General features: G+C 45.9%; 1 protein-coding gene across 13 annotated transcripts in view; it reads right to left on the bottom strand.

The window, feature by feature from the left end:
- The window catches only part of CACNA1B (calcium voltage-gated channel subunit alpha1 B), a 283,230-nt gene that overhangs the window by 114,266 nt on the left and 156,378 nt on the right, over nucleotides 1–12,586 (bottom strand). For all 13 annotated transcript variants that reach the window (XM_050319737.1, XM_050319741.1, XM_050319736.1 and 10 more), the window contains 4 exons: nucleotides 10,527–10,639; nucleotides 7,293–7,405; nucleotides 2,950–3,081; nucleotides 2,010–2,082 (listed from right to left, as the gene is read on the bottom strand). In XM_050319737.1, the coding sequence (XP_050175694.1) occupies nucleotides 2,010–2,082; nucleotides 2,950–3,081; nucleotides 7,293–7,405; nucleotides 10,527–10,639 (431 nt within the window). The remainder of the gene's footprint in view (nucleotides 1–2,009; nucleotides 2,083–2,949; nucleotides 3,082–7,292; nucleotides 7,406–10,526; nucleotides 10,640–12,586) is intronic.

Here is a 12,586-nt window from a genome sequence, read left to right as displayed (position 1 = left end):
CAGGAAAACACCTCAGTCTCAAGCAAGCTTTGCCATGCTTGATGCTAATTTTGCACCAGTCTCACTTGCTCATCATTGAGTGTAACATTCCTGCCGTTCCTGCTCAGCACTGACTGAGACACAGCAACATTTTGGGCAGAGCAGCCCTTCCCTTGCCTGGCACAGTCAAAAAATAGCTCCTTTTAGCACATCCAAACAAGCCCACTGGGACCTGATGCTCAAACTCCTAAATAGGAAGTTGTCTTTGTGTTTAGGAGATCAAAGAAAGGGAAATGCAAAGGGCAGAGCACGATGTGTGTTGCTGTGATCCAGCCCCATGTGCACACAGCAGGTTTGGAATGATTGCACATTCCAGACTGGTCCTCAGCTGCTGGGAGAGGGAATTTCTTGCTGCAGGGTTGGTGCTGATGACAGCAAAGGGCTGAGAGGGAGTCCAGACACAAGGACACACAGTGCAGACACCAACTCCTGCCCTAACTATGTCAATATGGAACCTAATATAATTATCATTATAATAATCAAATAATATCAAAATGAAATTATTGCTACTGTTTCATTATTATATAATAATATATAATTAATGCAATGGTTATTAATAATGTATGTTGTGTATATTATATATTATGTAATCATTATTAATATAATACATTGTGTGTGGTATATAATTATTATAATGACAATCAAGTGATAAAATTAAATTATTATTATTAAAATTATATTATTGTATTTATTGTATGTACTATATAATTAATAATGCTATTGTTATAGTATAATAATATCTAATTGATATAATAAATATTCTTATAATATATAGTATATAATTGTATATTACATAATAACTATTAATATAGCAATATAATTCTATGCAAGCTAATATAATTATCATTATACTAATCAAATAATATCAAAATAAAATTATTGCTATTGTTTCATTATCATATAATATTATATAATTAATGCAATGGTTATTAATAATGTATGTTTTATATATTATATAATATATATAAATTTAATACACTGTGTGTGGTATATACTTATAATAAGAATCAAGTTATATAAAATTAATAATAATAATTAAAATAATAATTTTGCTGTATTAATCAAAAATAATAAAAAAATTGTCATCAGTCCCCTCAGTTTTTTGCCCTTTTTGGACCATGGCACTGAAATACAAAATACATAAGTTAAGCCTTGCTGAGCTGTGTGAAAGTTGGGATCAGAGGTGAAGCCTCAGCTCGAGCCCACGCCAAGAATTCGTGTGGGACAAGGTTATAAATGCTGGGTGGGTTCCACAGACCTGGGAGGGTCACCTGCACACGGAGCAGCAGCCCCAGCTTTTACTGAGACACCTGAATTAATTGTTTTAAAAAAAAAGATACAAAGAAAACAGCTTCAAAATTAGCCTTTTAAACCCAAGCATCTCCCAGAGCTGCGAGTTCCTCCTCCCATCTCCCCAACCCGCCCCAGGCCGGTGCCTCTCTCTCATGGAAGGCAATTCTCACCCAGCATTAACTTCTCTGCAGTTATTACTGTGCAAAATGCTGCCTTATTTCCCTGCTGCCTGCAGCTCCCTCAGGCCTCTCTCTCTGCTCATTCAATTATGGCACAAGTGAAGCAGGTCAAGCCACTGGCTCGCTCCAGGATCGTGGACAGGACATTCCACGAGCCACAGCTGCCATCCCAGGGCTGGGAGACAACAGCCTGGGCACCCACAGACTTTGGGAACAGCACAGAAATATCTGGTTTATCGATTTTTTTTTTTTAATTTTATTTTCTTCCTGGCCAAAAAAATCTTTTGTTCTGGTTTTCCTTCATTCCGTAGCATTGATTTTTAATTTGATTTTTTTTAAATGATGGGTTGATTGATCAGCGAAGCGAAACATGTGAAAAGGAAGGACTTTTTCTCTAAGTTGCACAGATTTTTGAGGACCTTTTTGCCTTCCATAAGCAAGAAGAGATGCCCAGGAATTTCTCTTCTAACCCTCCCCCAGGCCAAGGTGTGGCTTTACCTGGAATACTGTGAGGATGGCAGCGGGGAAGGTGTCGAAATTGGTGGTGGGAGTTTCATCTTGGAAATTGAACCTGGAGGGAAGGAAGCAATAAAAAGCAGAGCAGTGAGGGCCAAGCAGCTCCCAGACATCTCCCAATCCCCTGGAACACCCCATAAACCAAGTCAGGGAGCAGCATTTGTTCCACCTGGAGACAACACCCCAGGCCAGCACAGCGGGGAGAACACGGTGTCTCTCGGAGGATGCTCAACAGAACCATTCAGCAGGAACTCAATCTCATTCCCAGAGAAAATTGTGATGCTTCGAAATTCATTTGCAGCCACAATTAAAATGAACAATCCAAATCTCAAGCGATTTTTGCTGAACAAACCGTTCCAAGGAGTTCTCATCCTCCGCTGCAAAAGCCCAAACTGAAATTACTCTCTTAGCAGATAATTTCTTTTTAATATTGCAATTGACTGAGGGGGGAAAAAAAAAAAAGAAAAATAAAAGACCAAATAAACCCGTGTTATTTCATTTCAGAATTGATGCTGGAATTGAAATGATAATACTGTGATATTTCGTGCTGCAGAATTCACCACAAGTGGCATTTCTAATGAGGATAATCAGATCCAACAGAACCATGTTTTCCAGCAGAAAAATATTCCAAGTGAATAAATACATTGTCACCCTGGATATCAGAGAAAGAATTTGCCTTTCCCTTAATAAAAAGTGATGCTTTCCCCAGGCCTGTTTCATTCTGGGTGTATGTGGGGACTGTGGGATGACAAAGGGGCTTTGGATTAGGGTTGTTCTTTCTTAGGAAAGAGTTCAGCTCCAAGTGAAATGCTGGAAAAGGAATTATTTTCCTATAAATTTCTCAGCAGCCCAGGAAGTCTGAGAGGGCAGCAGGATGTGACCCTTCCAGCCCTGCGGCCCCAGGATGAATAATTCGACTTACTGTCCTCCAAAGAGCTGCATCCCCAGCAAAGCAAACACCACGATGAACAGGAACAGCAGGAAAAGCAAACTGATGATGGACTTCATGGAGTTCAGCAAGGAGACCACCAGATTCCTCAGGGAATTCCAGTACCTGTGTTGGAGATCAGAGCAGCCAAGAGAGAACTTGAGTGGGGGAAGAGCCTTTGGTGAGAAATTAATATGAATTATCTGCCAAGTGACAGGACAAAAGGAAATGGCCTCAAGTGGCCCAGGGGAGGTTTAGGTTGGATGTTAGGAAGCATTTCTTCACCAAAAGGGTGGTCAGGCACTGGAATGAGCTGCCCAGGGTAATGGTGGAGTCCCCATCCCTGGAGGGATTTAAAGCCCTATGGATGTGGCACTTGGGGACAAGGCAGAGTGGTGGCCTTGGCAGTGCTGGTCAACAGCTAGACTTGATGATCTTGAAGGTCTTTTCCAACCTGATTCTATGATTTTCTTATTATAAAAAAGGAGGAGAGTGACAAGGAACATCAGCATCTTTAAACTCCCTTCTACTGTTGGAAAACACAGCTCACAGAGTGGCAACATCTGTTGGAGCATCCCGAGGGCAGAGATGGTCACTGGGGGTGTGTGCACCCACACAGAGCAGTCTGTGTGGTGAATGTTTGGATTAGTTCCTCAGAAACCCCTTTCCTGGGATAGATTTTGACCTTTTGGCATCTTCTCACCCAGCACAGCAGCCAGATGAGAATTAAAATGCCCCGAATCAGCAGGGGTGTCAAAAGGTGACACTGAAGATGGGAACAGCGAATCCAGCTCTCCATAACACACAAATCAGGAATAAACAGATCATTCCCACCAGGACATCTTTGTGGTGTGTCCTTCCAACCCATCCAACACCGGGATCAACCAGTGGATTTAAATTCCCACATCTCTAAACATTCCTGTAGGAGTTTCACACACACACAGGTGTCCAGGACAGAGCCTTGGAGGAGGAGAACAAATCCAGGGTGATAATCCCAAGGTGGCAAGAGGGAATGGCTCAGCCTGAATCCTGACTGACACATCCAAGCCACAATACTGCAGATGGTTTGTTTTTGTCTCCCCTGTGCTCCGAGACAGCTCCTGGCACATCCCCAGGCAGGAACGTCGAGGGATGGTGAGCTGGGAAGGGTGCTCGGAAACGGCTCTTTCCTGGCTTCACTGCCCTGCTGAGAACAGGCAGGGAGGTTTATATCAGGAAAACTAATGAGTCAGGAAATGCAGAAAGAAAGAACTATGAAGCTCTTTGACAAGCTCCTTTTGGACCCAGGTTCCTGTGGAACAACGGGGTCGGAACAGGCAGCGGGAAAGGAGGGATTTAGAGCCATTTCATGTGTCCTCTGCTCCAAGTTGGGAGTCTGAGGCCGTGGGGGGGGAACTTTTCCCTCTTTTTCTCCAGTGGCTTCTCTCATTTCCACTGCCTGGTGCTGGGAGCTGCTCTGCAGAGCTGAATCCCTGCCCTGAGCATCCTCCTGCTGCAGTTTGGGGATGGATCCACAGCCTGAGCTCATTCCTACAGTGTGGCTGTGGGTCCCCAGCAGAAGGAAGCCCATGGATTTGTCAGATCTGCTGATGGGGAGAGAAGCTCAGAGCTTGAGTCACCACCCCCTTTCCTTTGTCTTTGTTTTCCCCCCTCTTCCTTCCCCCAGGTGTAGCTGGGAGGAACAAGAACCACCTCACGTTCCTCTGGGCTGGGGAACAGCCACATCCATCCCAGGAGAAGTAGGATCTTACACTCCCATTCCAAGAAAACTGACTTCCATAAGGAGCTGCATTTCTGCAGGTGCCAGTCCCTGTTCAGCCCTGCCATGGCAAAGACAAGCACATGAAGCTGTTTTGCCCTCATCCTCCTGGTTGAATTTTAGCCCCTCTCAGTCTGTATCCCCTCCTGGTGGATCCTGCTGGCACCTTTCAGGCTGGCTGGAATTTCACTTTTTAACTCTTGCTGCCCATGGCCACACTGATTTGGATCGTGGGAATCAAAAGCTCTCATCCCACTGATTATTCAAAGCAGGAGGGCTGAGTTTAGCTCTGTTGATTAAAACCTGGTTCTGAGAACACCAAGGTCAGGTTCAAAGCCTTTTTGGGGCCAAGAGATCCTTGGGGGTCCCTTCCAAATGAGAATATTCTGTGATTCTGGGACTGCAGTTGGCTTCTGCTGAACACAGAGGGGAAAATAAACCAGGGCAGAGAGTTTCAGAGACAAATTCCTGCAGAAGAGGTGGAAAAAGGAGACAGAAAACTACTGAGGGTCAGGGTGTTCTCACAGCAAAGACTGTAATGAGAGAGTGTGAGCAGAATCTGTGCCTGGTAACAGCATTTCAGTGGCTCTTGTGAGTCATGAGAGGATCAAACACCGGGATCATCCCGTGGGAGCTGCAGGGATGTGGCTGCTGATCACGCAGTGAGCACATTCCTGTCATGTCAGGTGAAAATTCCACATGATCAGGTCAAGGGAACATCAGGATCAGGGGGGTGACAATGTCCTGAGCAAGGGGGAGCCCTGGGCTTGGTTTGTGAAGTTAAATCTCTTCTCCCAAGAAATGAGCAACAGGACGAGAGGAAACAGCTTCAAACTGTGCTGGGAGGGTTATCAGGGAAAAGTTTTTCACTGAAAGGCTTGTCCAGCCCTGCCACAGCTGCCCAGGGCAGTGGTGGAGTCCCCATCCCTGCAGGGACTTAAAAGCCACGTGGATGTGGCCCTTGGGGACAGGGGTTAGTGGTGGCCTTGGCAGTGCTGGGGGAACGGTTGAATTCGAGGCTCTTGAAGGTCTTAAAGGTCTTTTTCAACCTAAAGAGTTCTTGGGATTCATGCCTTCATCCTGCTGCCTAAAAGGAACAGTCAAAACTCACCACAAAAAATAAGATTTTAACTTCCAAAAATGACCAAAAATTTTGTAAAAGCACAACACACAGCCAGACACAGTAAATCTCAGTTAGCTTGGGATAAAATTATCCGCTGATGGTAAATTGCTCTGTATTTCCCACAGAACCAGGAGCTTTCCATGCATGAGATTAGTACAAAGGTAAACTGCAGGGACATTTTTGGTGCAGGTACCCACCTCTTCTACCAGACAATCACAGAACTTCCTGTTTCCACCCCCTTTTTCCCAGAATACAACAGATGACACCCTATCACCCACAAACCTGGGATCTGAAGATATAAATCAGCAAACCCCCCAGTGCCAACAAAACCTGGGCCTTTGAACAGCTTCCAAAGTACCTGGTGACTTCCAATTATTGTTCTGTTCAAATGCCATCACCTGGGCCTTATTTATTTAAGGCAGTTGTGTATGAGGGGTATTTTTGGCAGTTCTTATTCCTCCTTCTGCTACTTCAAGCCAAGGAATATTAAGAGGGTGATGGAAAGAAGGGAGAGCTGAGGAGGCAACGGTGGAAAACAACAACAGGAGCACCTAAATATGTCATCAATTTGCACAGCACAGTCTCAAAACCCTGCAGAAATGGCTCTAGATGGGTTTCTAAATGGCACAGGAGCTGTTTGCTGATGCCAGAGCACATTAACGTGAGGCAGGAGCACGAAAACAACGGGAAAAGCTGTGGCAACACAACTCCAGGGAAAACTCAGCCTCCCAGACGTGCCCAGAGCAGACACAGCACAGGCAGCAGCAAAACTCTGCTTATTTGTGTCAGCACAGGGGCTCAGGCACCAGGATTTAGCAGCCAGCAATATCCAGGGTAAATGGTTTTTCAGTGCCCAAATACTTCAGGAGCAGCAGATGAGGACAGGGAGCAGTTGATGGGACTTAAAAACTCATTGAGAAATTTGGTTTTTTTACCACAAAAGCTAAGGGGTAACAGAATGAGATTTTTGTTTTAAACCAGCTTAGAAACAAAGGAAAAAAAAAAGGGTATTTTCCTGCAGCCCTGTGGAACCCTCTGCCCAAGGGCAGAAAAGCCTGTACAGGAGGCTGGGGGGAAAAGGGCTGTTAAAAATCTTTGTGGATGCAAACACAGGCTCAGGAACTCCCCAAATTTCCAGCTGCCAGGAACCCCCACTGCCCAGCCTAGGAAATGGGCAATTCTGCATCTGCAGTTTCCATCAGGACCCTCCTAATGGGATGTCAGGACAGACAGGGCTTTTGTGCCAGCAAAACCAGGGGTTTGGGGCATTGCTTTGTTGTTTTTTTTCCTCCAGCTTCTGGTAATTATTTTATTTTATTGTTTATAAATAGAAATATACAAAAATACATAAAAATATAAACAAAAAGCACACTCCTCCTTGCTGTGGGGCTGGTAATCCAGATTGCACGTGGTGCTAAAAGTCTGCTGTGAGAGTGAAAAGAGAGCTGGACTTACTTTGTTACTTTGAAAATCCTCAGCAGTCGAAGTGCCCTCAATACACTGATGCCAAATGATGTTCCTGGTTTCACTGCAGCCCAAATAACTTCAAATATACTTCCCACGATGACCTGCAAGAAGAGGGTTGTTTTTTAATATACACAAGGCAAAACTTCTGCTTATTTCTTTGAGGAAAGCCCAGGGCTCAGAGCTCAGGCTGTGATGGTTTTCTTAGGAAAACTTCAGGAAAATCATAAATTAACCAAGAGCACTGGAAACCCTTATCCCAAATTTCTGCAGTCCAGACTGAAAAAGGGCAATACCCAGGAGCAGAACACACTGTGAGCTCCTTTGCAACACTTAGGAAACTTGTTGCTTTCTTCTCCAGCAATCAAACTACCTTAAAATAACCTTTATTGAATGACATTGCTTTATTATTGCATTTTTTTAACACTGACTCAGCTGCAAATGCCAACTCTTCGTTTTCCCACCCCAACCAGGGGGTCTGTACAGAGATCCAGAGGGGCACTGCCCCATCCTTCCCTGCCCATCAGGAGGACTAAAAATCTTCACCTGCAGCAGAACAGTGAAGCTCTGGGTGAGATCCACCAGAAACTTCTGGCAACTGAGAGCAGTTTAGGAGAGCAATTAAAGCAATTGCTGTTCTGAGAGCCAGCAAAGCCTCCAGCACACACATCCAATCGGCTGCCTCAGGGCACTGAAAAAAGTTGTCCCAAAATCAAGGTGGATTTTTTTTAAGTTCTGTTTTGTTTGGGCTGGTGGGTTTAAGCACGGCAGGGAATTAACCTGAAGCATCGAGGAAGAAAAAAAAAACCTTCTGAGAAATCCTTCCTTACCAGAAGGACAAAGCAGCAATGGGTTAAGCACAGCTGGAAAAGGGCAATTATCTCCACCCAGGTTGCTGCACAGTTAATAAGATAAAACAGGCCTTTCACTGCCAATTGCTGTTATTGCTCACATTAACCCAGCCTTTCAGAGCTCCCGCTGCCCCTGCTCCCCACTTGGGGCAAAACACACCATAAACACGCTCAGCAGAAGGCAGCGAGCAGCTGGTTTGGGCAGGGGGAGGGAATGTTAACGGGGAGCCAGGGCTGGCTGTGATGCCTGAAAGAATCGCTGCACCCTGAGCTTCGAGAAAATGCAGAGAGGCAGCAGCTGCTCAGCCCTTTTCTCCCATCTGAAAAAGAAGGAGCTAAAACTTCTCTCCCACAGCTTCTCACTCTTGGGAATCCCTCGTGAATCAGCAAAACCCCTTCCCTTAGACCTTCCACATGTTAGGCTGGTAATTAATTTTCCTGGCATCCCAGCAGGGCCTCCTGGGAGCCTGTTTCACATGAGACCCCTCTGGACTGTTACTCCCAAGGCTGATGTTGCTCTGATTTGTCCTCTCACTGTTTACATTTGAGTGGTTTCATCCTGATGGTTTGTCAGACTAAACTGGCTACAGATCTGTGTGATGTTCCGGGGGGGTGAGGGCACTGAATTAATCCTGGGGGCTGGAAGGTGGGTGAGGAGGAACAAACACAGACAGAAGTAGGATCCCTGTGGATTCTCCGAAAGAGGAAGAATTAGAAACAGATCAACAGCTTCAACCTCCTGGGAAAACACTCACAAAGCTCACTGCCAGTGCTGCACAAGCCCCAGTGTGACACAAAGAGACACTGGTGGGTTTGTCTTTGGCTGAGTGCAAGCCACTAAATCGCCTGTCCCTGACTGCCAGGTGCAAGGTCTTGTTGTGGAAGGAGCATCCTGGAATACAAGGGATCCAAGGAAGCTTGCAGCCAGCTTGGAGCTCACCTAATCCATCGGTGAAAGTCATCAACCCAGTGCCTGCAACTTGGGAATTTAAACGAGGCAGCGACACCCTTAAGGGACTCTTTGTGCTCTGGTGTCTCTGGTGAAAGTTTGGGGTCTGAGCATTATCCCTTGGGTTGGGCAGGCAGGGAGAGGCACCTACACATCCCGATGTCCTGAGGAGACCCCCACACGTGGGGCAGCCTCGTGAAACCCCTGGGGCTGTGGTCTCATCTCAAAGCCAGTTGACTCTGAGCTTTCCAGCCCTTAAGAAGAGACTAAACTGGCTCCACTTGTAGCCTTGGGTTGAGGAGAGGTTACTTACTGAAGGTGAGAATCCCTCCTGCCTCGTGGGAGTTTTGCTCCGCGGGGGAGAGGAATCACTCCCAGCGTTTTGGCAGACAAAGACCAGAACCAGCAGACTGAATCTTAGAGAGGAGGGCTGGATGACGTGCACAGTGACCTGAACCATTCTCCCCTTGCCCCTGGCTGTATCAAAAGCTTCGTATCTGCTTTGTTACAGAAACCTCCCAGCCCGAATCCTGCTCTGCCCACGCTGCAGATAAGAGAAGCCAAGTTATCCTCTGTGAGGACAGATTACAGCCTAATAGCTTTTAATGAATAAATTACCATCCTCGTGCCATGTTCTTTGTTAGATGGAGCCAAAAGCAGCCCCGCTATTCACACTTCAGAGCTGTAGTTTGAGCCTGGACTTCTGGCTGTGAGTTATTGCCTTCCTGACACAAATCATGTGTTTACTCTTCTCCTTCTGGGCACTGCAAAGTGCTGCCTGTGTGTCTTGAGGTAAAGGCCATTAAAGGGATGACAGAGGAGATGAGCAGGAAGATGTGTGGGGATGGAGTTTGTTGGGTTTTTTTCTTTTTGTCTTTCAATCACCTCATTTAAATGGGAGGGAGAATCTCCCGGCAATCAGAGCCTTCGAACACCCCGGAGTTTGCCGAGGAAATGAAATCCCCAGCTGTCACTTTGCTTCAAAAAGGATGATAAGTAGGGGAAGCTTAATGTGTTTCACCGCAGTTAATTTACACAACGACTGCTCCCCGCAGGAGAAACACTCCCGGCAGCGTTTCCCGTGGATTGCCACACCCACCCTTGAATACCCAACCTGCTGGATGACAGGAGAGCCACACAGGGACTTTTTTCAAGGACGTGGAGTGCCAGGACAAGGGGGAATGGTTTCATGCTTAGATTAGAGAGAGGGAAGAAATTCTTCCCTGTGAGGGTGGGCAGGCCCTGGCACAGGGTGCCCAGAGAAGCTGTGGCTGCCCCATCCCTGGAAGTGTCCAAGGCCAGGCTGGATGGGGCTTGGAGCAACCTGGGCTGGTGGAAGATGTCCCTGCCCATGGCAGGGGGTTGGAATGAGGTGATTTTAAGGTCCCTTCCAACCCAAACCATCCTGTGATTCATCTTACTCACCCCAAAGTCAAAGCAGTTGAAGGAAGAGTGGAAGTAGTTCCTTGGCCCCAGCCCATACATCTTCAAAGACATCTCAGTAAGGAACAGCCCCAGGAAAACAAACTCTGCAAAATCTGGAAAAGGGGAAAAAGAGGTTAAATTAGTCCATGAGACCTTGGTGGGCAGAGATCTCTTCAGGTGGGGAACAATGGTATTTTTGCACAACCCAGAGCGACTCCTGGCAGAAGAAAATCCCTCTGCAGTGGCAAACAAGACCCAGAGGAGAGTTCATCACTGTAATTTCTGTGTGTACGTGAGCTGTGCTGTGGGATGGCATTAAATAATATTCTCATTGCTTTTATAAAGGAATTTCAAAGGAAACCTCTGGATCTACTGTTTCTAAAGGTCTAATCTAATTGCACAGATCACATTTTGCAGTGGTATGTTTGGGCCTTCTGTACTCACAAGAGATGGACACTTTTGGGGGGTGGGGTGTTGAGTTTCTGTAACATCCTCTGCTGATAAAAATACCTCCCTACCCAACAGAACTGCTGACTCTGAGGGCTCATATTCAGAGGTGTTGTGTCTACTGTTACCACATTTATTTTTATTATGCCTTTATAGCCCTATAACTGTGGAAGAGCAAGCTCTGTTTCCTTTGGCTTCACATATCACAGGCAAATAGGCTGTGAAGCTTTTGATGGGAAAATTTATCACCTGTGATGAAACAGAGGGCTGGAGACTTCAGTTTCTAGCTGATGTTTTCAGGACTACAGAAGCTACAGAAAATACCACCTTTGGCATTTTAAGTTTGGATCTGGAGGCCAATTAGCAACAGCAAGAATAAAATGTTAAAAACAAACGAAAAAAAAAGGGCAAAAAACACCTCCACTACCAAAACAAAGCCAAGAGAATAAGGCAAAGCTCTCTCTCTGGAGAAGAGATGAGGAAAAGAATCAAACCTCAAAGGGTGGGTGGAGATCAATCACCTCTCTTAGTTCAGCACAGGAGGCTCTGGGATGTTGGAGCAGCAAAGTTTCCTGGAATTTCAGTTTTACAGTTCCAAGAATGATAAAGACAAGATGGAATTGCTTGGAAAATACACCTTCAATTAGCAACCAAAAAAAAATGGGGGGGGTTAAATCTTAAATGAAAGACAGTCCTAGAATATCATGGGCGTAAAGGGAACTGAAATCCAGGAAGCTTTAATTACAGGAGAAAGGTTTTATTAACACCTTAGTGAGGAGACTGCAAGGACACTTCTGCCAACATTTGCACAAGGGGAGGAAACACCAGGAGAGTAGAAATTGTTCTGTGCCACCTCCTCTCCTTGAAAGCAGGAGCAATGTCATTAAAGGAGAATCTAAGGGCAGTGTGTTCACACTGGAGGAGTAAGATGACAAAGCAGGAGATCTGAATTTTCCATAGTTATGCTGGCAATCCAAAATATCCATCTCTCTGCTCAGGTGAGACCCCTCCTGCAGAGCTGCCTCCAGCTCTGGGGGCCAACATCAGGAGGATATGGAGCTGTTGGAGCAAGTCCAGAGATGGCCACAGAGATGCTCCAAGGGCTGGAGACCCTCTGGAGCCAAGCTGGGAGTGCTGGGGGGGTTCACCTGGAGAAGAGAAGGCTCCAGGGACACCTGAGAGCCCCTTCCAGGGCCTAAAGGGGCTCCAGGAGAGCTGGAGAGGGACTTTGGTTTCACACTCAGCAGAGCTCAGCAAGCCAAATGGTGTCATGGGAATGACTTCCATGGGAAGTCTCCCTGTCCCAAGGATTGGTATCAAACCAATGCTTTGAAGTTGGTGGCCGTGTTTAATTAGCTGACAAAAAATCACAGGGAGAGGTTGTAGATCCTACAGAGAGCAAAGCTCAGCCTCCACCTGTGTCCCAGCTCAGTCTGGCAGGACATTTTTACCCTTTTCTCTGTCCAGCAAACTCACCTCTCAGAGTTACATGCCAGGGACACCCCATATTCCTCCAATTAAAAAAAAAAATCTTTGTAAGTGTTTTTTAACTGTAATTTTCACCAACATATCCCAGTGCACTTTGCCAAGACAATTATCATCGTTTCGAAAGG

Source organism: Myiozetetes cayanensis, unplaced genomic scaffold (assembly GCF_022539395.1).
Source record: "Myiozetetes cayanensis isolate MyiCay16 unplaced genomic scaffold, myiCay2020 scf23, whole genome shotgun sequence".
Classification (NCBI taxonomy): Eukaryota; Metazoa; Chordata; class Aves; order Passeriformes; family Tyrannidae; genus Myiozetetes; species Myiozetetes cayanensis.
Note: the sequence above shows the minus strand (reverse complement) of the source record. Positions and strands in the feature narration are given on the sequence as shown.